The 26,038-nt window shown below is 44.3% G+C and overlaps 1 protein-coding gene across 2 annotated transcripts in view; it reads right to left on the reverse strand.

Moving 5' to 3' along the window:
• Positions 1-1,027: 1,027 nt before the first annotated feature.
• eefsec (eukaryotic elongation factor, selenocysteine-tRNA-specific) overlaps positions 1,028-26,038 on the reverse strand; it is a 384,301-nt gene continuing 359,290 nt past the window's right edge. For both annotated transcript variants that reach the window (XM_020530282.2, XM_048606373.1), the window contains exon 7: positions 1,028-3,251. In XM_020530282.2, the coding sequence (XP_020385871.1) occupies positions 3,073-3,251 (179 nt within the window). In that variant the 3' untranslated portion in view covers positions 1,028-3,072. The remainder of the gene's footprint in view (positions 3,252-26,038) is intronic.

The following is a 26,038-nucleotide window of genomic DNA, read 5'->3' on the forward strand; positions in this document are numbered from 1 at the left end:
CTCTCTCCCTATTTATTTCAAAACCCCCTTCCCCTCCCCCTTTTCTGATGAAGGGTCTAGGCCCGAAACGTCAGCCTCTCTGCTCCTATGATGCTGCTTGGCCTGCTGTGTTCATCCAGCCCTGCACCTTGTTGTCTTGGATTCTCCAGCATCTGCAGTTCCTACTATCTCTTGTTCTATGTTTATTTAGTTAACTGAAATTAAGTTAATTTGCTGCTATGATGAAGTTCGAACTAACTTTCCCCAGACTGTTAACAGACACCTATGGATTACAAACATAGTAATGTTACTACTACGCTCCCATTCCAATCAGTGGGGTCAGTGTGTTGGGAGGCTGTGGTCAGGGCAGACAAGTGTCCAGTGAACAACACGTGACTGGGATAGCAGCCATTAGAACTTGTGCCTGGAGATTACAATCAAAGCACCAACAGGATCCTGGCTGCATGGTCAAGTGATTCAACAAACCGTCTTTTCAGTTGCAGAGGTGGCTGGGTCTGACCCAATGAGGAAAGTGGGGTTCACAGGGACTACAAAACAGGAGGAGTCCATTCGGCCCTTTGAACCTGCTCTGTCATTCAATTCAATCATGGCTTATCATCCAACTCAGTCCCCTGTTCTCCCCAAAGTGGAGTTCAAAAAGTAGGAAAATTAGATGGAAAAACACACAAACCTCTTCAGAAATGGTTGGGAATGCTCGATCTTGCTGTTAATTACAAGGAGAAGTTTGGAGTGGTTTCCATTCACATGTTGGCCAGGCAGTTGTAGATACCAAACAAATCACACTCGTCCCCATTGGAGTCAATTACTGACAGACTGCTTTAAAACCTTTTACCACAGCAGGGCTGACTGACCAACCAAACGTTGGATGAGGTTTAATGACTATGAGGATTGAGCCACACCTGTGTGAAACTTGGCAGTTTTTATGAATTTCTGAACTGGAGCCTCAGTGAACTTTGGCAAAGTAAGTGATCAATGTGAGAAGCTCCGATGTTTCCTGTTTGAGAAAACATGACACAAACTCAACCCAAAAGGGAACATACAATGACTTTAATTACAATACAGTTACAGCGGATAAAACACTATGGCTGCCGAAGTCTCAAGCTCAGATTCAATGTTTTGTATTCATTTGTAGGATGTAGGCAGGGTTATCAATTCTGGACAGCATCACTCACAAAATCACCTTTCACTGTGGGGCCTGAATGTGGAGTGAGCACTGGGAAAGAGGGCACTGAGGTTTGGGGTGGGGGGGTTGGTGGGAAGCAGGGGACAACAGTAAACTCCAGGCTAGGAACCAGACACTTGGGCGGTGCAGTATGCTTGGGGGTTGGGGGGAACGCAGGAGGCAGAGAGTTTGGGGATGGGGTAGAGAGATTGGATGGGGAGAACCTCTGAGCTCTGGGGCTGGGGGAGTGGGGGGAAAAGACTCAACAGTGAGCTCGGGGGTGGGGGTGGTTGGTGTTTGGAGGAACAATGAGCTTGGGGCGGAGGGGGGAGGGTTTTGGAAAGCAGTGAACCCAGGGATGGGACAGGAGGCTAACAGAATGAATAGGTCTGCACGAGATCCCACCCAGCACGGTGTGTTATCAGGATGGAGGATACAGTCTGGAGAGGGAATCATTAGGTCAGGAACAGGTTAGGAGAAATGTTCGTCAGGATTCCAGGAGAGCGCATCAAAAGGCCTTTTGTAGTGGAACATGAGAGAACAATAAAACACACTAACCCTCTGACTGTGGTTCCAGCCCATTAGGTATAAATATCCATAAGGAAAATGAGAGAACTCCTTGCTGTGGCTGTGGGAATGGTGGTTTGTACAAAACAAAGGTAAGAGAGGAGAGAGTTTGTTTAAAATTTCACATAATGTTATACCCAATGGCTGTCAGGGGTGGTTCAGTGCATGACTGGTATCAATAATATTGAACAATTTGTACATTCATTTCATAATTAAACTATGAAGTGATTTACAGTCATTCAGCTGGTGTGGCAATCTACATTTTAAACACAGTGCCGATCAGATCTCAGTGCAGCTTCTGTAATGCTGTCACTGCTGCAGGAAGGTTATGATACTTTCAAAATGAGAATCAGATCTACAATGGGGATAGATCTGGTCTTGTTACATTTACAGTGAGGTATGGGGCCTTTGCACTAACACTACGGCTGCAGGGCAAGCCTAGCGCTGGGTTCCCCAATTCTGAAGCAAGTGGAGTGAAACAGGCGTTCTGAGCAAGAGCAGGTTCCCACCTTGGTCTATGCTGAAGTTCTGAAGAAGGGTCCTTGGACCAGAAACACTAACTCTGCTTTCTCTCCACCTGACCTGCTCGATATCTCCAGCAATTTCTGATTTTGCTTCTGATTTCCAGCATCCGTAGTTCTTTAGTTTTTTGTAAAGATGTTGCTGCTCCCCTTTCCATCCTCTCTCCACCCACCTTTCATTTTTATCCCTTGTGTGTTATTACCACCTGCTTTAGCCTTGTACCATTCCTCTTCCGTCATTTAATCTCCCGCAGCCCATCCTATTGTTTACTTTGCAACTTGTTCACCTATAACTCTCCCAGCCTGCCTCTGTATCGACTGAAAGGCCTGTTGCATCTCGAGCTAGTTCCAGTTTTCCTGAAAGGCCATCGACCTGAGATGTGAACTTGAGCTTCTCTCTCTCCACACAAAGGTTGGTGTTGTGTTTCCAGATTTGCAGTCTTTATCCCACTCCTGACTCCTGGTGATGTGAACTGATCTGTACACATGTTTGAGGCCACAATCAAATTTCCCCTCCACCACATGGCCAATCAGCTGACCAACAATCACACCTAGGCAGTTCAAAAGGTACCTTGCTGACAATAGTGGTGCCTCTGGCTGTGTTATCGCTAGTTAGCACCTTTAGGGGTTAGGGTGAGAAAGCCCATCTCAATTGATAACTTTGAAACAGAATACATCTCTCGGCAATCAAAAGAATTAATTTTGACTTTATTCCTTCAGAAATCACTGAAACCTGTCCCCAGAATAATGAGCTTTAAGGCAAGGGGACTTCTTTAACCCAGTCCCAGTCCCACTCCTGCACACTTATGCTTCAAAAACACTTTAGGACTGTATCATTTTCTTTTGTGGATCAAATACGTATCTTTTAAAGGCCAAAGTGATAATTATGGGTTGTGCTTCAAGCTTCCCATCTTCAGCTTTCGTCGAGTCGCCCTTCCCTCCTTTTGATTTTTTCTTGCTGGATGTTGCAAGCCGTTGCTTCGTTTCTGGGTTTAATCCATCTATGGGCAGAGAACAACAGTTAGAAAGGACCTTTACAAGAAGTACTTGTGGCACCTTTGACATAGTCCCAAGATGCTTCTTAGCCGTGGTAGAAAACATCATTTAACAACGGTAATGTGATATTAGGGGTTGCCTTAAAGAAAGAGAGAGGTGGCAGGGTAAGACAGCAGAAGGCACAGCTGCAAATGGCAGGGTGAATAAAATCAAGGAATCAGCCAGAATTAAAACACAGACATCTCACAGGGTTGTGGGACTGGTTGTGAGATTACAGAGACAGAAAGGCCCTGGGAGAAATTTGAGAACTCAGATGAGAAGCTTAAACTCAAGATGTTCCATACCCAAGGGTGATGGACGAATGGGAATGAGTCCAAATAAGGACACTTCATACACACGCTGATTGAGTTCTGCAAAGTTTTTTACACCAGCCACTTTAGCTCTGAGCCATATACACTCCATAACAATCACAGAAAGTGCTGGAGAAACTCAGCAGGTTTGGGAGAGAGGATCACAGTTCAAGTTTTGAGTCCAGCAACCCTTCTTCAGAACCCCATCATGATTGAAACTCTGCCGACTCCCACTGAAGTACACTTGGTAAACATCTCTGAACCTGCCAAGCAGTTACCTGTCCGTGTACTCAAACAATTCCCTTTTGAAAGTTATTTCAGAATCTGCTTCCATGGCTCAGGGAGTGCATTCCAAATCCAAACAACTTGCTGCTTTCTCATGCTGTTGGCCTGATCTGGCCTGGCCTCAATTGGAAAATTCTGTCCAATTTCAGGCCCCACACTATACAAAGGACATGAAGGCATGACAGAGAGATTGTGGAAGAGAATCATGAGAATGCCTCTATCCATGAAGTACATGGAAAGAGCGAAGTAACTGGGACTGTTCTTCTCGGAGAAGATTAGGAACTGGATTTGTTAGAGATGTTGACAGATCTGCATAGAGGGACAATATTCCCATAAGACTATCAGAAATAGGAACAGGAATAGGCCATTTGGCTCCTTGAGCCTGCTCCATCATTCAACAGGATCATGGCTGCTTTGATATTCCTCAAGTCCTTTCCTTTCCTTGTAAACCCTTGATTCCCTGACTGATCAAGAATCTATCTCAGCCTTAAATACAGCTCTCTGTGGTAAGGGGTTTCAAAGGCTCACAACTCTCTGGGAGAAGAAATTCCTCCTCATTTTAGTCTTAAATTGGTGTCACTTTATTCTGAGACTATGCCCTCTGCTCCTAGACCCTCCCTCTCAGCATTTACCCTGCCAAGCCCCTGAAGAATTCTCTACGTTTCAATGAGATCACCTCTCATTCTTCTAAACTCCAGTGAGTAGAGTCCCAACCTGTTTAACCTTTGCTCATAAGACAATCCCTCCATACCCGGGATCACCCTGGTGAACTTCCTCTGGTGAAAGGATCGAGAAGCAAAGGACAGAGGTTGGCAAAGCAACAATTACATGAGGAAACCTTTTTTTACAGCAAGATGTTGGGATCTAGAAATCCGAAAGCATGGTGGAAGCGGGTTCAACCAAAACTTTAAAAAGAAAACTGGATTATTATCTGAAAAAATAACCCAAAAATTGCAAGGCCTATGGGAAAAAAAAATTGCAGCATGGTACAAGGCAAGTTGTTCTTGCAGAGAGTCACCACAGATATGACAAACTAAATGACCTCCTTCTGTCCTGCAACATTTGATATTCCATGTCATTTCAATTATTCAAAGTCATTTGAGAATCATTTTAAGTCTATGTACTCTGGTTATCAATGCTCCTGTATGTGGAAACCATTTTGCTTTCTTTCTACCAGAAAGCTTGAACACTTCTATGCAATCTCCTCTTAAACCTTTGCTAAGGAGAACAATCCCAGATTCTCCAATCTGTCCAAATAATCCCTCATCGCTGGGATCAATCAAAGAAACCACATCTGCACTCTCTCTGAGATGTTGAATTTTCTTGTGTGGCGCCCAGATTTGAGCAGAATACTGCATGGAGTCCTAACCATTGACGTATAAAGGGTTTCTCTGAGGCGCTGCTTCAAAGTGGAAACACGATAACTTTGAGGAAAACTTTATCACTGCCCTGATCACAGAATTGTTACAGCACAGGACGTGGGTATTTGACCCATCATGTCTGCACTAGCTCTTGAAAATGAGCATCATTACCCAGTGCCAATCTCCTGCCTTTTCCTCATATCCCTACACACCATTTCTATCCAAATAACCATTCCCTTCCCCTCTTGAATCTCTCAGTTGAACCTGCCTCTGTCATATTTCCAGGCAATATATCCTACACCCTCACTACTCACTGAATGGAGGTTTCCTTCACACGTCACATTTATCTACCCCCCTCATTCTTCTTGTTTCACTTGGTGGGGGAGAGGGAAATAGTTTCCCCCATCTACTCTGTCCAGCCCATTCTTGATTTTGAAAGCCTCAAACAAACCTCCTCTCAGCCTTTTTCTCTCCAAGGAGGGCAGTCCCAGCTTCTCCAATCTATCCTTATCACTGAAGTTCTGAACTGATCACCCTAGTGATTACAAGAACAAAATACTGTGGATGCTAAAAATTTGAAATAAAAGCAAACAAAAATGCTGAAGATGTCAGGCATGTCAAGCAGCATCTGTGGAGAAAACAGAGTTAATTTTTCATGGTAGCGACCTTTCATCCAAACAGGGACTCTGTTTCTTTCTACCGATGCAGCCTGACTTGCTGAGTATTTCAAATATTTATTGATTTTATCAACACTGTTTGCTGGAATTCTCTTCCTAGAGGCATTGTGGGTCTACCTACACCTCATGGATAGCAGCGGTTCAAGAAGGCAGCTCACCACCACCTTCTCTGGGGCAACTGGGATGGGCAATAAATGCCAACCCAGCCAGCAACACTCACACCCTCAGAGATATTGAGGTCTACAGCACAGAAAAAGTCCCTCCGGCCCATTGCACTCGCACTGTTCAAAAATGCAGGGAACTATTCTAGTCCCATTTTCCAGTATTTGGCCCATAGCCTTGTATTGTTTTGGCATTGCAAATGTACATCTAAATCCTTCTTCAATATTATGAGGGTTTCGGCCTCTCCCAAACTTACAGACAGTGAGGTCCAGATTCCCACCACCCTCTGGATGAAAACATTTTTCCTTGCATCTCCTCTAAACTACCTGCCCCTTCCCTTAAATCTACGCCACCTGGTAATTGATCATTCCATGAAAGGGAAAAGTTTCTTGCTGTCGACGCTATCTTTGGCCCTGTGAAAGAATACGTTAAGAAATGTAAACTCTGCTGATCCGCAGTAAAAGAGACATGCCAAAGAGCTCAGAGCCTGACAACCATCACACACTTCCTTCCTCCTAATGTGATTTCAAAATCCTCGGGCTGTAAATTTCTACTTGGCATTACTTTACCCAGAATTTTAACCACCTCCAATCCTGCATTTTGTCCCAGTGACAACAAAAAGTACTTAAAAAGTACTTTGCTGGTTGTAAAAAGTGTCAGGATGGTGATGTACCTTATACAGTCGTCTCAAAAGGGCTGGGCAATTTCAAGTTTGCAACATTTACTTTGGGGCCCTCTTGTGGTGCAGTGGTAGCACCTCTGGTCCAGGAGGCCCAGGTTCAAGTTCCACCTGCCACCAGAGGTGTGTAATAATGTCTGTGAACTGGTTGTTAAGAGAAATAGGTATCAGTGTCAGGATGTTGTGAGGACGTCAAAGGTGGCACAGGGTTCGATGTGCTGTAATTCTCACCTCTCTGTGGGTTCAAGACTCATTCCAGATACCTGAGCTCACAATGCAGCTTAACACCGCCAGAGCAGCGCTGAGGGAATGCCGCACACTTGGAAGTGCTACATTCACTCAGATAAGACTTTCTACTCTCTCAGATGGATTAGATATTCTTTGACACAGTTTCAAATGAGTGCAGGGGTAGTTTCCTTTGTGTCCTGGACAATATTTACCTCTCAGCCAACATCAATAGAACGCAAATAATTTGGCCATTATCATTTTTCTGTTTTTTAGGAGCTTGTTGTATACCAATTGGCTCCTATCTTTGCTGTATTTACAACAATGACTACACTTAAAAGTATCCAGGTCTGGAATGAGAGGCTTTTTATTTTTAAAATATATCAAAGCGAGAAGGTAGTGAAGGGGTTAAAGGCCTACCGGGGATACAAGTTTGCTGAAATATAGCTGCGGTATTCAGTTCCGAGACACTGCGGCATACTCGCATTCTAACAGGCCGGAGACAATATGGCACAAGCCAAGCCCTTTCACTCAAGGAGGAGCTGACACACAACAGTGAGCACGTATGCAGGCAGACAAGGCCCTGTTCAGGTATTCTGAATATGTGGAGCCATGCTTTATCTCCAGCCGCCAAATCAGATAACTACCTTGCCCTCATGAGCTAAAAAGCAGATTGCAATAGACCGGGCTGGCATCGTGGATCTGACCCAGAGGGAACAGAGTCCATCAAAGGCCCTGGTGCCAAGAGGTCTGTAGATTACAGTGACTTCATCACAGACCCCCATCCATGCAAGAACCATGGCAGACAGCATTCTCCACGTAATCACAACTTCATCTATCTACCTCTGTGGATTTCTCTGGTTTCAGAAAACCATATTCCCTTTCACTTCAGGAGAAATCAGGAAATCAGCTTAAAATGTCCCTCGATCACATTAGACACGATACATGAATTATGCAGGCACTAATTGGGGGACATTTCTGTGTATCTGTACTAATTTCCATCACCAGTGATGAGCAAAGGGATCTACATTTACAAACCATAAACATTATTGAACCGATTTAACCCTTTCTGGATTAAGACTAGACATTACTAAGGGAGGCAGCCTTGTTTATTTAAGTAAAAGTGCATTACATTTCTTAAGGAGTTCGTGATAATTATACTGTTGTGCAATCAGAAATAGCTTACTGAACATTTTGTTTAAATACTTATGATAAAGTTGGCATCTAAGACTTTTCTGTAAGTGACACTGGCTGCAGTGAGCAATCTACTGGATATATGGCAGCAGCTCATTAAAGCTGTTTCAACCACAAATTGGAAGTACTCTGCCCTGTGACCTTGGCCAATAAAAGGGGCAGGAGCAGGACTGATAAAGCGTCATCATCTTCTCCTGCAAGCCAAAAGGCATCCTAAGTTCGACATGTATTTGGCCATTCTGGCACAGCGGCTTGGTCGAAATCCACAAACCCCTCCCCATGTGCCCCGTGCAAGGGTTTTTGCCCCATGTCCTGCTGTGGTGTCCTGCCCACGATGGGATTTTAAAATGCTCTGGGGTGGAGTGTGACTCAGTGATTCACACTTCCACCTCTGAGTTAGAAGGTTGTGGGTTCACACTCCTGTCCAGGATCCCAAACAAATAGCCGAAAACAGGCACTTCAAGTTAGCATTGACAGAGGGCTGCAATATTGAAGACGAAACTTGTGAAAGAGGTAATGTAAGGTTCTGGGCACCTTTTCAGTTTGATATTAAAGATCCTTTGACAAACGTTGAATGAGACATGGCCAATTTCTTCACCACCACCATCAACAAAATGATCACTGAATTGCAGTCTTGGGATCATACTGTGTACTTGATGCTGCTGTGTTTCTCTGTACAATATCATCCGATTCTCTCCAACAGATATGACAAGGGTTGAATCTCTGCCTTCCATCAACTAGAAAGTCAAGGGCAGCAGATACTACCTGAAAGTTCCCTTCCAAGCCCCTCAGCATCCTGACTTGGAAATATATTGCCATTCCTTCGCTGTTGCTGGGTCAAAATCCTGAAATTCCCTCCCTCATGTCATTGTGGGTCTTACTACAGCAAATGATCATCTCAAGGGTAACCAGGGACAGGCAATAAATACTGGCTCAGCCAGTGACACCCACATCTCACAAATGAACTCAAAAAAAGATGAAATATCCAAAGCCTGGTATCTTACAATTAAAATGCAGCTACTCATGGATTTCCACATTTTGCTTCTTCCAAACACCACCCCATAAATTTACAGAGATAACAAGGTGTAGAGCTGGATGAACGCAGCAGGGCAAGCAGCATCAGAGGAGCAGGAAGGCTGACGTTTCGGGCCTAGACCCTTCTTCAGATTTTATCCTGATTTTGTCCTGATGCATCCTTCCTGTAAAGAACCTAGACATAGTTAAACAGCCTGCCCAAACTCAGTCTTCAGGCTTGCGTTTGAGTCAAAGCCACTTGGCTGAATGACCTTCTGGTGTGCTGTACTACTTGAAGTCAAGGCTCAGGAACTGTTCCAAGACTATTGAAAGTCTTTATTTTTATCCTTCCCACGCAGTACAGTTGAAATCCACTTGCTTGTGTTTTGACACGCTGCTGACCAGGTGGCAGGTTATTTGGAATTCCTGCTGTTGTGTGGAGTCTGATCCAGCTCAGATACAAGGCGCCGTGTTAAGCTTTCTGCTCTTCACATTCCCACGGACTGAGATAAGGTGGCGGCAAAGTCACTGGTGGCATGGTCGTTGGCAACTGCTCAGCTCATCTTGTAACAAATCAGCTTCCCCACCGCCCCCCCACCCCCCACCATCTCCACCCTTTCACCTGAGCTGGTGACAGACCCGATCCATTTAATCAAAACACCTGCAGATGAAACCAAACAGGTAGAGCCTGTTGCGGGGGAGGTGGTGGTGGTGCCTGCAGGTCCTTCCTTTTATGCTCTGCCTTTCGATTGCAACATGGCCTGTAGGTGTGTGTCAGCACCAGGGACATACACCAACAGCTTCTGACTGAAAGCACAGGGTGCTGGCCAAATTCTCAAAACAAAACCAGTCTGAAGCCAACCACCTCCCCTCCCCCACTCCCCCACCCCACTCCTGTCTGCCGATACCCGGTTCCGATCTATAGATAGACCATGCTTAGACTTCAGAATGTTTTATTACATAGACTGTGCAACATGGGAACAGGCCATTGGGCCAACATGATCCAAAGAAGGAGCAGGAGTAGGCCATTCGGCCCCTCGAGCCTGCTCTACCATTCAATATGATCATGGATGATCTTTGAGCTCAGTACCCCAATCCCGTCTACCCCCCATATCCTTTAATCCTTTAGCCATGAGAGCTTTATCTACCTCCTTCTTGAAAACACAATGTTTTGGCCACAACCACTATCTGTAGCAGTGAATTCCACAAGCTCATCACTCTCTGGTCGAAGACATGTCTCCTCATCTCAGTCCTAAAAGGTTAACGCCTTACCCTTAAACTATGACCCTTGGTTCTGGACTCCCCCACTATTGGGAACACTTTTCCTGCATCTAGGAACACAACGCTGGTGTCTCCGTCAAATATCAGCCTCTGATTATTCTTCCTCACACATTTACACACCTGGGTCTTAAAGGTGTCTACACTATTTCTCTAACTACAGCGCACTGTAGCATTCTCACCATTCTCTGGGTAAACAGGTTTCTTGGAGACGCTTCATTGTGTTTCTATTTTATACCGGTGGTTGCTAGCTTTGGACAGAGTGATTTTGTCACGGAACTAGTAATTCAGAGATTCAGGCTAATATTTTGGAGACACCAGTTTGAATTCCATCATGGCAGATGGTGAAATCTGAATTCAACAAGACCTGGTCTCATGGCAGTCATTGCTCATCGTCATAAAATACCGCTTAGTTCATGCATGTCCTTTAGGGAAGGAAAACGGCTGTCCTTACCCGGTCTGGTCACTTACAAGTGATTTCAGATCCACAGCAATGAGGTTGTCTCATAACTGTCCTGTGAAATGGCCGAGCCAGGCACTCAGTTGTCTCAAAACTGCTATGAAGTGTAAGAAAATGAATGAAACCAGATGGACCATCCAGCATTGATCTAAGCACTGGAAGCGATAATGGCAAATCCAGCTCTGCAAAGTGTTCCTTATTATCTTGTGGGTGCAGGTGCCAATAAGTGGAGTAGCTGCCTCACAGACCAGCCAAGCAACAACTTGACATAGTCGTCCTCACACCGGTGTTCAGGGTTAGGGACATTGCCAATGCACCACAAGGCTTTGCTCGGATCTCAGGAGTGGGACCTGAACACACAACCTTTTTACTCAAGGATGAAAGCAGCAGCTGAAAAAGCTTTTGTCCTCCTGACTTGAGAAAGGATAAGGTCAGAAGACACACTACACCATGTTATAGTCTAATAAGTTTATTTAAAATCACAAGCTTTCACAGGTGAAGTGAAGAAAAGCACCCAGGCACAGAATTTATAGGCAGAGAGATCAATGAGCAGAACATGTTAAAGAAGCCATGCCCTACAGACAAGTCCTGCGTATACACAGGATCTGCTCAGACAAGGAGGAACGCAGCAGGCACCTCAAGACGCTGAAAGACACCCTTCATAAGAATGGGATACGGTGCTCAACTCATTGATCGCCAGTTCCAACGTGCCACAATGAAAATCTGCAACGACCTCCTCAGAAGAAAGACACAGGACACGACTGATAGAGTACCCTTCATCGTCCAGCACTTCCCTGGAGCAGAGAAATTACACCATGTTCCTCACAGCCTTCAACATGTCATCGATGATGACGAACATCTCACCAAAATCATTCCTACACCTTCATTTCTCATCTTCAAACAACCACCAAACCTTAAATAGACCATTGTTCACAGCAAACTACCCAGCCTTCATCGACCACAACACCACACAACCTTGTCATGGTAACCTCTGCAAGACATGTCAGAGCATCGACAGGGACACTACCCTCACATGTGGGAACACCACCCACTACGTACATGGCAGATACTCATGTGACTCGGTCAATGTTGTCTATCTCATATGCTGCAGGTAAGGATGCCCCGAGGCATGGTATATTGGTGAGACCATGCAGACGCTACAGCAACAGAAAAATTGTCACTGCACAACAATCCCCAGACAGGAATGTTTCCTCCCAGTGGGGAAACACTTCAGCGGTCAAGGGCATTTAGCCTTCGAACTTCGGGTATCCATCCTCCAAAGCGGCCTTTGACATGTACAACAACGCATCTTCGAGACGCACAACAATGCAGGATCACCAAGCAGAAACTGATAGCCAAGTTCTGTACCCTTGAAGACGGCCTCAACTGTGATCTTGGGTTCATGTCGCGCTATGTGTGACCCCACCGCACTGTTCTGTATCTGTAAAATCTTCCTTTACTGTCCTGTTTCAACACCATCACCTTGATAACTTGTCATGATCTCTCTACCTTAGTTAGTTTTGGATTACTTGTTACTTTGGTTAGACTATCAGTATGTGACGCACACCTGGCATGTTATTCCAGCGTATGGTTTGTCTCCAGAATCACTTTACTATCTCTCTGCCTCAATTAGTTGGATTATAGGTCATCCCCTTCACTCACTATTCACACATCATTTGTATGATCTTTTGATCTCTCTGACTATAAATTCTGTGCCTGTGTGCTTTTCTTCACTTCACCAAAGGAGCAGCGCTTCAAAAGCTCGTGATTTCAAATAAACATGTTGGACTATAACCTGGTGTTTTGTGCCTTCTGACCCAGTCCAACACAGGCACCTCCACATCTTGAGAAAGGATGCACTGGTACTGGAGGGGGTTCACTAGGTTGATTCTGGAGTTGAGAGGTTTGGTTTATGAGGAGAGATTGAGCAGACTGGGACTATACTCATTGGAATTTAGAAGAATGAGGGGCAATCTTATAGAAACATGAAAAATTATGTAGGAAATAGATGAGTTAGAAGCAGGGAGGTAGTTTCCACTGGCGGATGAAACTAGAACTAGGGGGCATAGCCTCAAAATAAGGGGGAGCAGACTTAGGACTGAGTTGAGGAGGAATTTCTTCACCCAAAGGGGTTGTGAATCTGTGGACTTCCCTGCCCAGTGAAGCAGTTGAGGTTTCCTCATTGAATGTTTTTAAGGCAAAGACAGATCGATTTTTGAACAGTAAAGGAATTAAGGGTTAGGGTGAGGGGGCGGGTAAGTGGAGCTGAGTCCACGAAAGGATCAGCCATGATCTTATTGGATGGTGGAGCAGGTTCGATGGACCAGATGGCCTACTCCTGTTCCTATTTCTTATGTTCTTGCATCCCTGCACAGAAAGTATCCACGTTCTGAAGTTATGTGCTCTCTTTCTGTACACTTTCCAACCTGTAATTAATCTGTACAAGGTGCCATTATAAGTCTATCCACAACTGACCTCTCTGTGGAAGTTGTTTTATTCCTTTCAAATCCCCCATGGACAGTGTCTAGTCTGATAAACAGCCTGGTAATTGAGCGTCTCAACACTGGTTCATTTTTTTGGGAGGGGTGGGATTGGCGATCTATTGAGCTGGTTGTGGGCAGATCTCACATGCTCGTTGCTTGGAATGTGACAAGACCTGACCCAAAGCACATGGTCTTGATGTGGCAGTGGCACAGGGCTGAATGATTGGGGATGTGGCCCTTCAGATGGGAAGTTAAGCTGCGGTGAAGACTTCATAGATCAGAGAAGATCATAGAGTCTCTACAGTGTGGAAACAGGCCTTTCGGCCCAACAAGTCCACACTGACCCATTCCTCTCTAACCCACCTAACCTTCACATCCCTCAGCACTATGGGCAATTTAGCACAGCCAATCCACCTAACCTGCACGTTTTTGGACTGTGGGAGGAAGCTGGAGCACCCGGAGGAAAGCCACGCAGACACGGGGAGAACGTGCAAACTCCACACAGACAATTGTCCGAGGGTGGAATTGAACCCGGGTTCCTGGCGCTGTGAGGCAGCAGTGTTAACCTTTGCTATTGGCCAGACTGGCCGGTAAAGTTCCAAAGGCGCTATGTTAGGATGAGCAGCTGCCAAGACATCCCTTGATCAACGAACAGAGCAAAAACAGACAGAGCCGGACAGACATTGCGTTGTTGTTTTTGGCCTGGTGCCCTGTGGCCAATGCCTTGCCATGTTCACCTACAGCACAGTGACTGCATTTAAAGCACCTCAAGGATTTCAGCAGCTCAAGGTGGTGACTCACTGCTAACTTCTCAAGGTTAGTGAGGGACGGGTAATAAGTGACACACACGTCCTGAAAATGAATAAATCAATCAATTTACCCAACGGGATACCTTTAAAATGTCTCCCTCGTAATAGGAGCAGACACTAATTATTAGCTAATAATTTGCTGCTTATGGCATTCTAAGTATACTGTTTATTTTGGGCCAGTACAGTTACATTTACCCTCTGAGACAAACTGTCTTCAAATTAAGATGCTGTTCTACAAATAATTCACACAATTACCACCAGCAAAGTGTTTTAAGTTAATTTCTAGGCTTCACAAATTCTATAATTCAAAATCCTTTTAAATTTAGACGGCAATTGTTGTGTTTGGCTCAGAGAAAATGCTTCATTTTGCATCTGATAAACATGACCTTGGGACTTTGGAACTTCAGCTCCTGAGATTTAGATCCAAGTCATTCTGGCTCGAGTTTTACTTTCATTCACTACATTAACTTTATTATAATTTACAAACTTGATTCTATCTTTCAGTACACTTTACTTTCCTTTCTCACTTTCTTTCACTCTGTTCTATTCCTCGAAGATTCCTTTTGTAGACAGCATCCAACTCACATTGAACCAATCGTGAAACAAGAAGAGATTCCAGCCGAGGTTCATTTCTGAAGAAGGGTCTAGGCCCGAAACATCAGCCTTCCTGCTCCTCTGATGCTGCTTGGCCTGCTGTGTTCATCCAGCTCTACACCTTGTTGTGTCAGAGATTCCAGCTGTTTGAATCGGGGAGCAGCCAGTGTGAACTGGGAAGGGGGGAATGAGAGAGCAGCCAGCAGGAACTGGGAAGGGGGGAATGAGAGAGCAGCCAGCGGGAACTGGGAAGTGGAAATTAGTTCAATCACTTTTGTTAAAGAGATAGGCTGATGGTCCTGTCATTCACTAAGGTTCTCAGATGCCATGCTGCTCTCACCACATCATTATCAACTCATACTTCAAATCATTTACAGTGCAAGGATTTCCCAAGACAGGGGACAAAGTTGAACTGGAGGAGGGTGGAAATTGAATGGTTGTGTCCTGTTATTTATACTATTCCACGACCATTCCAGCAAGACCTGGGTCACTCTCTTATGATCCAGGGAAGTGTTTGCAAAATGCAATATGAAAGTGCCAGGGGGTTATTTCCTGAGAAGATTAGACTTGGTCTTAGTGGATATGAAAATTTTAAAACATACATAAAATGATATGCACTTTAATAGGTGAAAGGGGAATAAGGGAGAAAAAAAGGCACAAGTATTTTGTCGAAACGTGTCCTATGAGGCCAGGATCCATTAATGCAGCAATTACAGGCACTCCTAGCAGTTTGGGAACAGCTTCATTCCCACTGAAAAGCAGCAGACCCATTCATTGCTGGACAGAGGCATTCACAGAGTCTGGCCTTCCACATGAAAGTGACGCCAGCAATTGGAAGCAATTTGCTGAACTGTTTGAAGATTAAATTAATCATGGCACCAACAAACAGCACTTGGGAATGAGTTTTGTTTTCATGCATTCTTTCATGATTACCCAAAATGAAAGCCAAGATACAAAACGTGCCTTTGGTACTGGAAGGTTGACAGCAACAAATGCTCCCATACTCACTGCTTTGTTTGCAATTATTTAATACTTGAAAAGACTGTGCAGGATTTTTCTTTTGCTCTGTATACATGTGGTCTTTGTTCCTTTTTAACGCACATGTCACTTACTCACCTCTTCTGATCAAAAGATGGAACTCTTCCCCATATTGTCTTCTGCTCAACTTTAAATGGTTCATTATTAAAATCCCAAGTCAGCCAGGACTTTCTGTCCCACTCCTTTGCCCCAAATCAGATGTGGACTAGCCTAATTTTAACTTTGATCTGATTGGAGATGCCCTCTGATACAAAAGTAGAAGAAACTGAAAGGACCAAGTACCAAAGACGTCCTCCCCTGGAATGAATTTGTTTGAAGGGCAATGACAATTGACAAGGAGACAAATGCAGTAGTTCCATTAAGCACAAGAAGATCCCACAAACATTAAATGCCAGTTTATCATGATGTAACTGAAAAAGAAACATTGACGGGATCAATGGCAGAGCTCCCTCATTTTGTTCTAATAGTATCTTTAATTTCCACCCAAGCCCGTGAAGAGATTTTAAATATCTCACACGTGGGATGGTAGCTCTGAGAGTGCAGGAGCCCTGCGGGGTACTGGGCTAGTGTCTGCCAGCATGGGTTATTGAAAGAAAAGAAAACAACAGACCACCTGGAATCGAACTAGGCACCAGAAGTGACATGGGCAAACACGGCCCTGTTGGCCCTGTAAAATCCACCTCTGCCAAAATTGGGACAGCAGTTTTAAAGACTGGCCAAGCAACAACCTAACAAAGTCATTCACACAGAGTCGTATCTTACAGACAACGTGCCAGGAACTTGCATCACCATCCCTGATTATGTCCTGTCCCAGCAGACCCACCATAGACGGCAGCTGGTGTAGAGTTAGGAAGCAGTTGCCCTGAAACAGCAGACCCCATGTGTCTTGTGTGAGCAGGTCTAACATGGGCAAGAAACCTACCTGTTGACTACCACCTATTACCCAGCTCAAAATGGAACATCCATCCTTCATGTTGAACACCACTTCGAGGAAGTACTGAGGGTGGCAAGGGCACAGAATGTACACTTTCTGTGGGGTCTTCAATGTCTAATATCAAGAGTGACTGGATCCAAAAGGACATAGCTGTAGGCTGGGTCTACAGTAGCCAACAAGAGGGAATCTCCTCATCCTCACCAATCTGCCTCCTGCAGGTTTATCTGTTTGTGACAGTAAGGGATGGGGTGATCTCAGCACAGTCTTTGTGGAATCAAAGTGTCACGTTCATATTGAGGGTACACGCTGAGTCACATGCCATTATCATCATGATAAATGTGAGAGACTTCAAACAGATTGAGCAACTGAAGAATGGCCATCCAAGAGGCGCTGTGGGCCATCAACAGCAGCAGAATTGCACTCCAGCACAATCTGTAACCTCACAGTGCAGCATATCCCCCACTTAATCATTACCATCAAGCCAAGGGATCAACTCCAGTTCAATGGAGAATGCAGGAGGGCATGTCAAGAGCAGCATCAGGCATAACTAAAATTAGATGTCCACTTGATGAAACTGTAACACTGGACTATTTGTCAGTCAAACAGTGGAAATAATATGTGATAAAGAGGGCTTTAGCAATTCCATAGCTAAGCTCTTCAGTCCTGTCATACAGTTGTAAATGGAGGTGGACAATTAAACAACAAACAGGAAGTGGAGGCCTCATAAATTACCCCACCTTCAAAGTCTGGGTTTCGGGTATAGGATCTCCTTTGCTGAAAGACATTAGCGAACCAGCTGGGTTTTGACAACTATATCTTCTTTTGATGTTTATTTTCTTGTACTAACGCACAAATTCTGAATTCAGATATTATTCCATTTTAAAAAAACTAAGGGTGCTGATTTGAATGAGAACTTGACCAGGTTTTTGCTCACAGTTTGGATGTTTAGTGAGTGATCTCACCAGTAATGCCTTCTGCAAATCATGTTGCATAAAATTAAATATATCACCCCTTTATGCTGGCTCTTAGTCCTGAACTGCTCAATTTAAAAAAAAATGCCATTCTTACTTTCAAAGTTGCGACTAGCTTTGCTCCTCTCTAATCCTGTTGTCTCTTTCAGTCCAAAAATAAACTTCTGACATCTCGGAGCTCCTCCAGTTCTGGCCTCTTGTACATTCCTGATTTTAATTGCTCCATCACCAGCAAAGGTACCTTCAATTTGCCTGGACACGAAGCACTGGACTTCCTTCCCAAAACCCTTCTGCTCATCAGTCTGCCTTGAAAATTTACCTGCGTGATCAAGATCTTGGTCATCTGCTCCAATATCTCTTAATACGGTTTGGTGTTAAATTTTATGCCTGCAAAGCTCCTTGAGGCATTTATAATGTTAAAATAATTATTTAAAATGAATCATTGCTATTAGGAGCACAGGAACAGGAGTAGGCCATTCAGCCCATAAAGCCTGCTCGCCACTCAATATGATCATGGTTGATTGAATACTTCACAATGCCTTTTACCCAACCATCCCTACAACCCTGTACACCACTGGGAATAAGAAATGTACCAGTATCTACCTAAAACATATTTAAAGACTGAGCCTCCACAGCCCTCTGTGCCAGAGAATTCCAAAGATTACAACCCTTTCAGTAAAAGAAATTCTCCTCATCTGAGACCTAAATAGCATTCCCCTTAACTTGATGGGTTGAATGGACTAATATTTCTCCTGTATCTGATGGCTTCCCTGGTTCTAGACTCCCCAACCAGAGGAAACATCCTACCCACTTCTCAGAGATAGTAAGAACTGCCGATGCTGGAGTCAGAGATAACACAGTGTGGAGCTGGAGGAACACAGCAGGCCAGGCAGCATCAGAGGAGCAGGAAAGTTGCCGTTTTGGGTCAGGACCCACCAAACAAACTTTCTACATTAGACAATCCATTGCATCCACTGTTCCCAATGTGGCCTTCTCTACATTGGTGAGACCAATCAGAGACCGCTTTGTAGAGCACCTGCGCTCTGTTCGTGACAAACAACAACACCTTCCAGTCACGAACCATTTCAACTCCCCCTCCCACTCCCTGGGTGACATGTCCATCCTGGGCCTCCTCCAGTGTCACAATGACACCACCCGGAAACTGAAGGAGCAGGACCTCATATTCCGCCTTGGGAGCCTACAACCCAATGGCCTAAATGTGGATTTTACCAGTTTCAAAATCTCCCCACCGCCCCCCGGTCTCAGTCCATGACCAACCCTCCCTCTCATCCCCGCCTCCTTGACCAGACACAACCTGTCCATCATCTCTCCCACATGTCCGTTCCTCCCACCTCACTGACCAATCCCTACCACTCCCTACCTGCACTCACCTATCACCATCCCACCTACCTTCCCCAGCCCCACCCCCTCCTCTCTATTTATTTCGGAGCTCCCTTTCCCCTCCCCCATTTCTGAAGAAGGTTCCCGACCCGAGTGACTTATCAACAAGGACACCTAGGTCCTTTTGCACATCTACACTTTCTAACCTCTTACCATTTAAGAAATACTCAGCACATCCTAACAAAGTGGACAATCTCCATTTTTTTAACGTTGTACTACAATTGTTATGCTCTTTCCCATTCACTCAGCCTGACCAAATCCACCTGAAGCCAGTTTACAACTTTCTCACAACGCACATTCCCACTTAGCTTTGTAACATCGTGGGAAACCATTCTTAAGCTTTAGTTTACACTTCAAGGTGGTTTACTCAGAAAGCAGTGAGTTTCTGGTGACTGGGGAACTATACCCAGATATAATCTTTTACTGTAGCACTCAAGATATGGTCTTAAAGAAAAACGTTTCATTTCTAATGGATAAAACTGAGATGTAGAACTTCACAGGACAGAGGCCTACTATGCAGAACCTTAAATGATACCAGGATGTGAGGAGCTCAGTGTTCTTCGTACACATATTTAATGGATGAAAAATTATACAAATGTTAGAATCTTCAAAAATATATAAGTATGTGAGACAATACCTGTAACAACTTTGGAAAACACACCATCTCAGACTTTCTGTGGATCGCTTTGTCTACTACTAGAAAACAAACAGGTGAAGGCGCCCACACAAACTCACTTCTCACTGCAAAATAAGACATGGCCAATTGCCCCTAACATGGGTTGTGGTGAAATTGCAAATAATCTCATAGAAATAAACTTCGTTGAAATAAAAATAAAACTTTGGAATTCTCTACCCTGGGGAGCTAGGGAGGTTCAAGCACTGAGTATATTCACAATAAAGGCTGAGCAATTTCCACATACTATTAACATCAAGGAATACGGAAAAGGGTGTCCAGGTAGATTTCTGCTCCTATGTTTTCATGTTTCATGATTTAATTAGATCAGAGACCAGAGAGTGTCTTCCCCATGACAAGAGTTTGTTTGTGTTTATGGGTGAACAGCCTGGACATAGATTGGGAGGATGTGCACATATTGGAAAGGAAGTTTGTTGGATGAAAATGTTGCAAATATTGGCCCCTTTAAAAATAAACCAGGGCATGTTCCAACGATAATAGAGGGCAGTTGATGCTCACTGGAGCAACTTGTTCCAGTGGTGTGTCAAAGGTTCCTGTGGCACAGTGGGAGTGTCCCTACCTCTGGGTCAGGAGGCCCAGGTTCAAGTCCCACTGGCCCCATATATGTCACAATGTGTCTGAACAGGTTGACTGAAAAATACCAGAGGTGTGTCATGTAGGGGCTCTTGTGGAGCAGTGGTGCATTTCTGCCTCTGGATCAGGAGGACCAGGTAGAAGTCTCACCTGCTCCAGAGGGAGTGTAATAACATCTCTGAACAGGTTGATTAGGAAAAATTAAAGGATACTGATTAGGAAGGTGGGGAGAGCAGACTGGAGTTGTACTGAATTATGCTGTGCAGTGTGAAAACCAGACTGGCTCCTGCTTTCTGCTTCGCTAAATGGATGACAAGGAAAATAACAGAGGAGGTCTGGCCTGAATGGGTGTAGGGGGCAGAAGCACTGAGTGTGGGGATGTGTGTAGATTTTGCCTGCTTATGCAAATATGCAGTAATAATATAACTTTTAGAATTTATTTCTTACTGCCATTAGGAATCTTTTGAAATTAATGTTAGATAAAAATACAACTATCTCTTCTTGCACAATTCAAGGACACAAGCGTTGGTAACCTCTCTGAAAAGTGAAAATTTATCCAATTGTTTTAGTCTTTAATATCTGCTCTGGACGCCAACCACCTGAACACAATGGCTTAGCACTTGGCTTAGATTTTTTATTTGAGTTTTGATCTTTCCTTATAATCTTCGACTTTGTTTTTCCAGTAAATTTGATAAGAAATTTAGTTTCCTTTTTAATTTATTGCTTAAAGTGCAAAAACTTCCAACTATTTTCCTGCTCGCTTCAGTCAACAAAAACAGGACTGACGTCAGCCTGCAACAAATAAAATAGTTGTATTATGCTTGTTACAGCTTAAGAGGCAGAAAGGATTACTGTGCTTGGCATCAAATATCTGTTTAGTGGGTGATAAACATTTATGTAATGGGAGATTATGGCCTTCTGTAGGAACTTGGTGTCATCAGTTAACTATTTGGAAACTTCTGCACAGCGAAAATGAGAGATGGAGATGTGTATGAGAGAGATTAAGCAGCAGAGTGGGACACAGATGTGGAGAAGAGCAACAGAGAGTGGGAGGAGGAGCAGGAGCAGGAGCAGGGTGGGTTGAAGCAGGAATGATGGGTGGGTAGGAGCGGGAGTGAGGGGTGGGTAAGAGGAGGAGTTAAGGGTGGGATAGAGTGGGAGTGAGCTGTAGTGGAAGTGAGGGGTGGGTTGGAGTGAAAGTGAGGGGTGTGTTGGAGCGGGAGTGCGGGGGGGGGGGGGGGGGGGGGTGGGTTGGAATAGGAGTGAGGGATGGGTTGGAGCAGAAGTAAGTTGGAGTGGGAGTGAGGGGTGGGTTTGAGTGAGAGCGAGAGGTGGGTTGAAGTGAGAGTGAGAGGTGCATTGGAGAGCAAGTGAGTTGGAGTGGGAGCGAGGGGTCGTGTGGGGACGAGTGGGATCCATAGAAGAGTAGATGAGTCTATGAAAGACAGAGAAGGGGATGGAGGAGGGAGAGTGGGAAAGTGAGAGAATGAATAAAACTAGAGAGGAACGATGTAAGAGGACGGAAGACAGAAGGAAGGAAGAATATTTCTTCCAAAATGGAGATACTGAAATTTGGCATTTAAAAAAAGTTTTATATATCCATTTATCAAAACTTCAATCTGCACTGAAAGGGAGCCGAAAGGAACAAATGAGGAAGCTTTAATAAAGAGAGGAACCCCAGTGTGTGAGGAAACAGTCTTTATTCACCATCTCGCTGTGTGGGTCCTAACTCTCACCTCCCTCAACATGTCCCCACATATTTTTGTGAATCCATGAATAACAGCTGAAGAGATACGTTAACAAGGTTTGCAGAGAGCGCATTGGAAAAGGTCTTGCAGCAATCATGCCTCTGCATCCATTAATCTGTCAGCAAGGCAATAAACCAAAATTCATAGCAGGACAGTACACTAAGTGAAGAATCCCTCTTCACCTCCTCCCCCATTAGGAATTGGACTGCTAGTTATACAGGAAAGAAATCTTCAAAGAAAAAATAATACGAGAAATACAAGATGACTTGGAATAGTGCCAATGAATGTCAAATTTCACCTCGTTTCACTTTAGCTGTGACTATTCTTGATTTCTTTTAATCTGAAGTGGTTACACTGGGCACCCAAATGCCCTGCCAATGCTGGCGGTCCAGGGCAGAGTATGGGTCAGTTGTAAAATTGTCTAAAATTGCTCAATTCTAGAGAGGTATGATTGATGAAGACTCTACGATATCCCACGAACTCTTGATGCTTGGATAACTATATCTAGGGGCACATCTGGACTGGATGTTGAGAGATATGACTGCAGGATGATAGGCCAATCTCCGTGGCTGCCAAAACAGCCGGCAGCACAAACATGGAAAGGTAAGACTATCACGTCGAACATTCGGAGGCCAACAAATAATGGAGAACATGCTGGCAGATTTACAATTCCAACTTGAAATGTGTGACCAATTACGGATCCCCTTTATAGCAATTTTTATAAACCTAATGTATCAGAGGAAGGATCAACAAAGATAAAGCAGAAACAGGAAATATGATAGGAAAGAAAAATTAGTTGTCAAGATTCAAAGGAAGATAAGAACCTTGTGTTGAAATATCACAATAATCACTCACGAGGAAGGAAAGTCTAGGTCTTTTTTTTCAAAGCGCTCATGTTGTTTATTGCACAAAATTACATATAGTCTGCAGCACTGAAATAGGCCATTTGGCCCAACTAGTATAATCTGGCAATTATACCGTGCTTGAGCTTCTGCTACTCTAATGACCTCTTCCATATGGTCATGTATTCCTCAATTTCTGTCTTGCTCACCTCGGTATTAAACCTCTCTTTAAGAGTGTCAACACTCTCTGAGTCACATGGATTGTTTGAAGCAAGGTGCTCTACTGTCCCTGGAAAGAAATTTGTTCTAAGTTAAGTATTTCACATGTTAATGGTTACTTCTTCCATATTTCTGCTTCCTTGTTCAAGATTCACCCTCAAGTGGAAAATTTTCCCACGTCAGTCCTAACAGATCTGCTCCACAATTCTGAAGATCACAATTAGGTTGTCTCTTCTTCTTCTCCCTTCCAGAGAGAAAATAAAGCACTTTTACACAGTATTTATTTGATACTTTTCACAAACGGTTCATTTTGCTGGCCTGTTCCTGAGGTCGACAGTATCACAGATGTCAGTCTTCAGTCAGATCAATTCACACCATGTGATTGAAAGAACTTGAAGACACTGGATGCTGCAAAAGCTGTGGGCCCTAGCAATAGTATGGAAGACACATGCTCCAGAACCACCTGGACCCCTAGCCATGCTGTTCCACTGCTGCTTTGGCACTGGCATCTATCTGACAATGTGGAAAATTACACAGGTACATCCTGAAAGACAGGACAAATCTGACCCAATCAATTGCTGCAACAAATCAAAGAACTGCGGATGCTGGAAATCTGACACTAAAACAGAAATTGCTGGAGAAACTCAGCAGGCCTGGCAGCATCTGTGGAGATAAAACAGAGTTAATGTTTCGGGTCCAGTGCCCTACCAGTACTCTCCAACATCAGCAATGTCATGGGAAATCTTGTCAAAAGAACTATCATGTTGGCACTGTTCACAGACGATTAGTTTGGGTTCCACCAGGCCACTCAACTCCTGACCAGATATTGTCAAAAGAACTGAATTCCAGAGGTGAGGTGAGGGTCACTGCCCTTGACATCAAAGCCACATTTAACCGAGTGTGGCATCAAGGCACCCTATCAATGCTGGAACCGATGGGAATCAGGGGAAAACTCTCCGTTGGTTGGAGTTATACCTGACACATAAGATTGGAGGTTAGTCATCTCAGTTCTAGGATACCTCTGCAAGAGTTCCTCAAGGTAATGTCCTAGGCCCAACCATCTCCAGCTGCTTCATCAATAACCTTCTCTCCATCATAAGGTCAGAAGTGGGGATGTTCACCGATGATTGCACAGTGTTCAGCACCATTCATGACTCCTCAGTTACTGAAACAGTTTGTGCCCATATGCAGCAAGACCTGAACAATATCCAAGTTTGGGCTGACAAGTAACATCCATGGAGTCATAGAATCAATCATTTCCAATAACAGAGACTCTAACCACTGCATCACCATCACTGAATCCCCAGTATCAACAGCATTTGGGGGTTAATATTGATCAGAAACTGATTGGGACTAGCCATACAAATACTGTGGTTTCAACAGCAGGTCAGAGGTGAGGTCTTTTTGAGGTGAGTAACTCAACACATGTCTCTCAAATCCTGTCCAAGGCACAAGTCAGGAGTGTGATGGAATATTTTTCACTTGCCTGATTGATGCGGCTCCAATTGCACTCAGGAAATTTGAAACCTTCAGAGCAAAGCAGCTCACTTCATTGGCACCTCATCTATCACCTTTCAATGTTCACTCTCTTTGCACAGTTACAGCAGTCTGTACCATCAACAAGGTTAGAAATGCACCAAGGCTCCTCCGGCAGCAACTTCCAAACCCACGATCTTTGCCCCTCAATGGACAGGGGCAGCAGATACAAGGGAACACGACCACCTGCAAGTTCCTCTCCAAGCCTGGAAATATATCACTGTTCCTTCAGTGCTAGCTCAAAATCCAGCAACTGCCTTTCTAGTTGCACTGTAAATGGCCCTACGTGCCAAGGATTGCAGTGGGTCAAGAAGGCAGGTCAGCACCACCTTCTCCAGGACAAATAGGGATAGACAATAAGTGCCTAAACACAAGCCTAATCTGTGCAATCTGCCCTCCTCATCTAACACTTTTGATGCTGATCTCAAGGTAGATGTGTGTTGAGTCCTTCACGTGATTTAAACTTGGGGTGTGTGTGTGTGGTGGGGAATAAGGACTCCAGTACGGTTTGTTGGGCACAGCAAGATTGAATAGGTGAACTGGATTTGGGCAAACAGAATCAGTGAAGCAGAAGCTGGAACAGGTTGAATCTACAAAGAGTGGAGCATTGAGGAGAGCATGTTGGAATCCAGCCTGGAGGAATCAGAGGCCTGCTGAGCTTTAGAGCGACTTTAGGCGAGGGAAGTCAGCAATCTTTGTCATGGAGGAGATGTAAATCTGAAACCATGTGGAATAACAAACCATTTGGGTGAACAAACTTGAATGGCATAATTAACCCTTAAGCAACCTCTGGCTATGCAGTTTTCAGTATGGCTATTTATACAGAGCAGAAACAGGGGAGGTCCCAGCACAGGGCCTTGGGACATTCTCTCCCAGCAAAAGATAAAACAACACTTTGAAATAAAAAGGCAGAGCCAGTCAGAGACCCAATAAGGATAATTAGATTGAGGATGTTACAAGCTTGAGGGGCAGGAATCTATGGAGTCAGGATGTCTTGTAAAATAACTTGGACAGGTTAATCAATGGCAGATGAAGTTCAACACAGATAACTGAACAGAAAGCTGCATACGGCAGAAATAAAAATAAGGAGACCAGTCCATCAAGGTGTGGTAGAATTTTTAAAGCGAAAAGGTAGCTACAAGTGTCTGTTCACTCATTATTCACTATGTCTAAAGCAGTGTAAAGTGTCGAGAGAGATAGAGAGGAGAGGAGGAGGGAGGGAGAGAGAGAGTTGGAAAGGAGTGAAAAGTGAACTCATGAACAAT

Source organism: Rhincodon typus, chromosome 16, assembly GCF_021869965.1.
Source record: "Rhincodon typus isolate 14 chromosome 16, sRhiTyp1.1, whole genome shotgun sequence".
In the NCBI taxonomy this organism is placed as follows: domain Eukaryota; kingdom Metazoa; phylum Chordata; class Chondrichthyes; order Orectolobiformes; family Rhincodontidae; genus Rhincodon; species Rhincodon typus.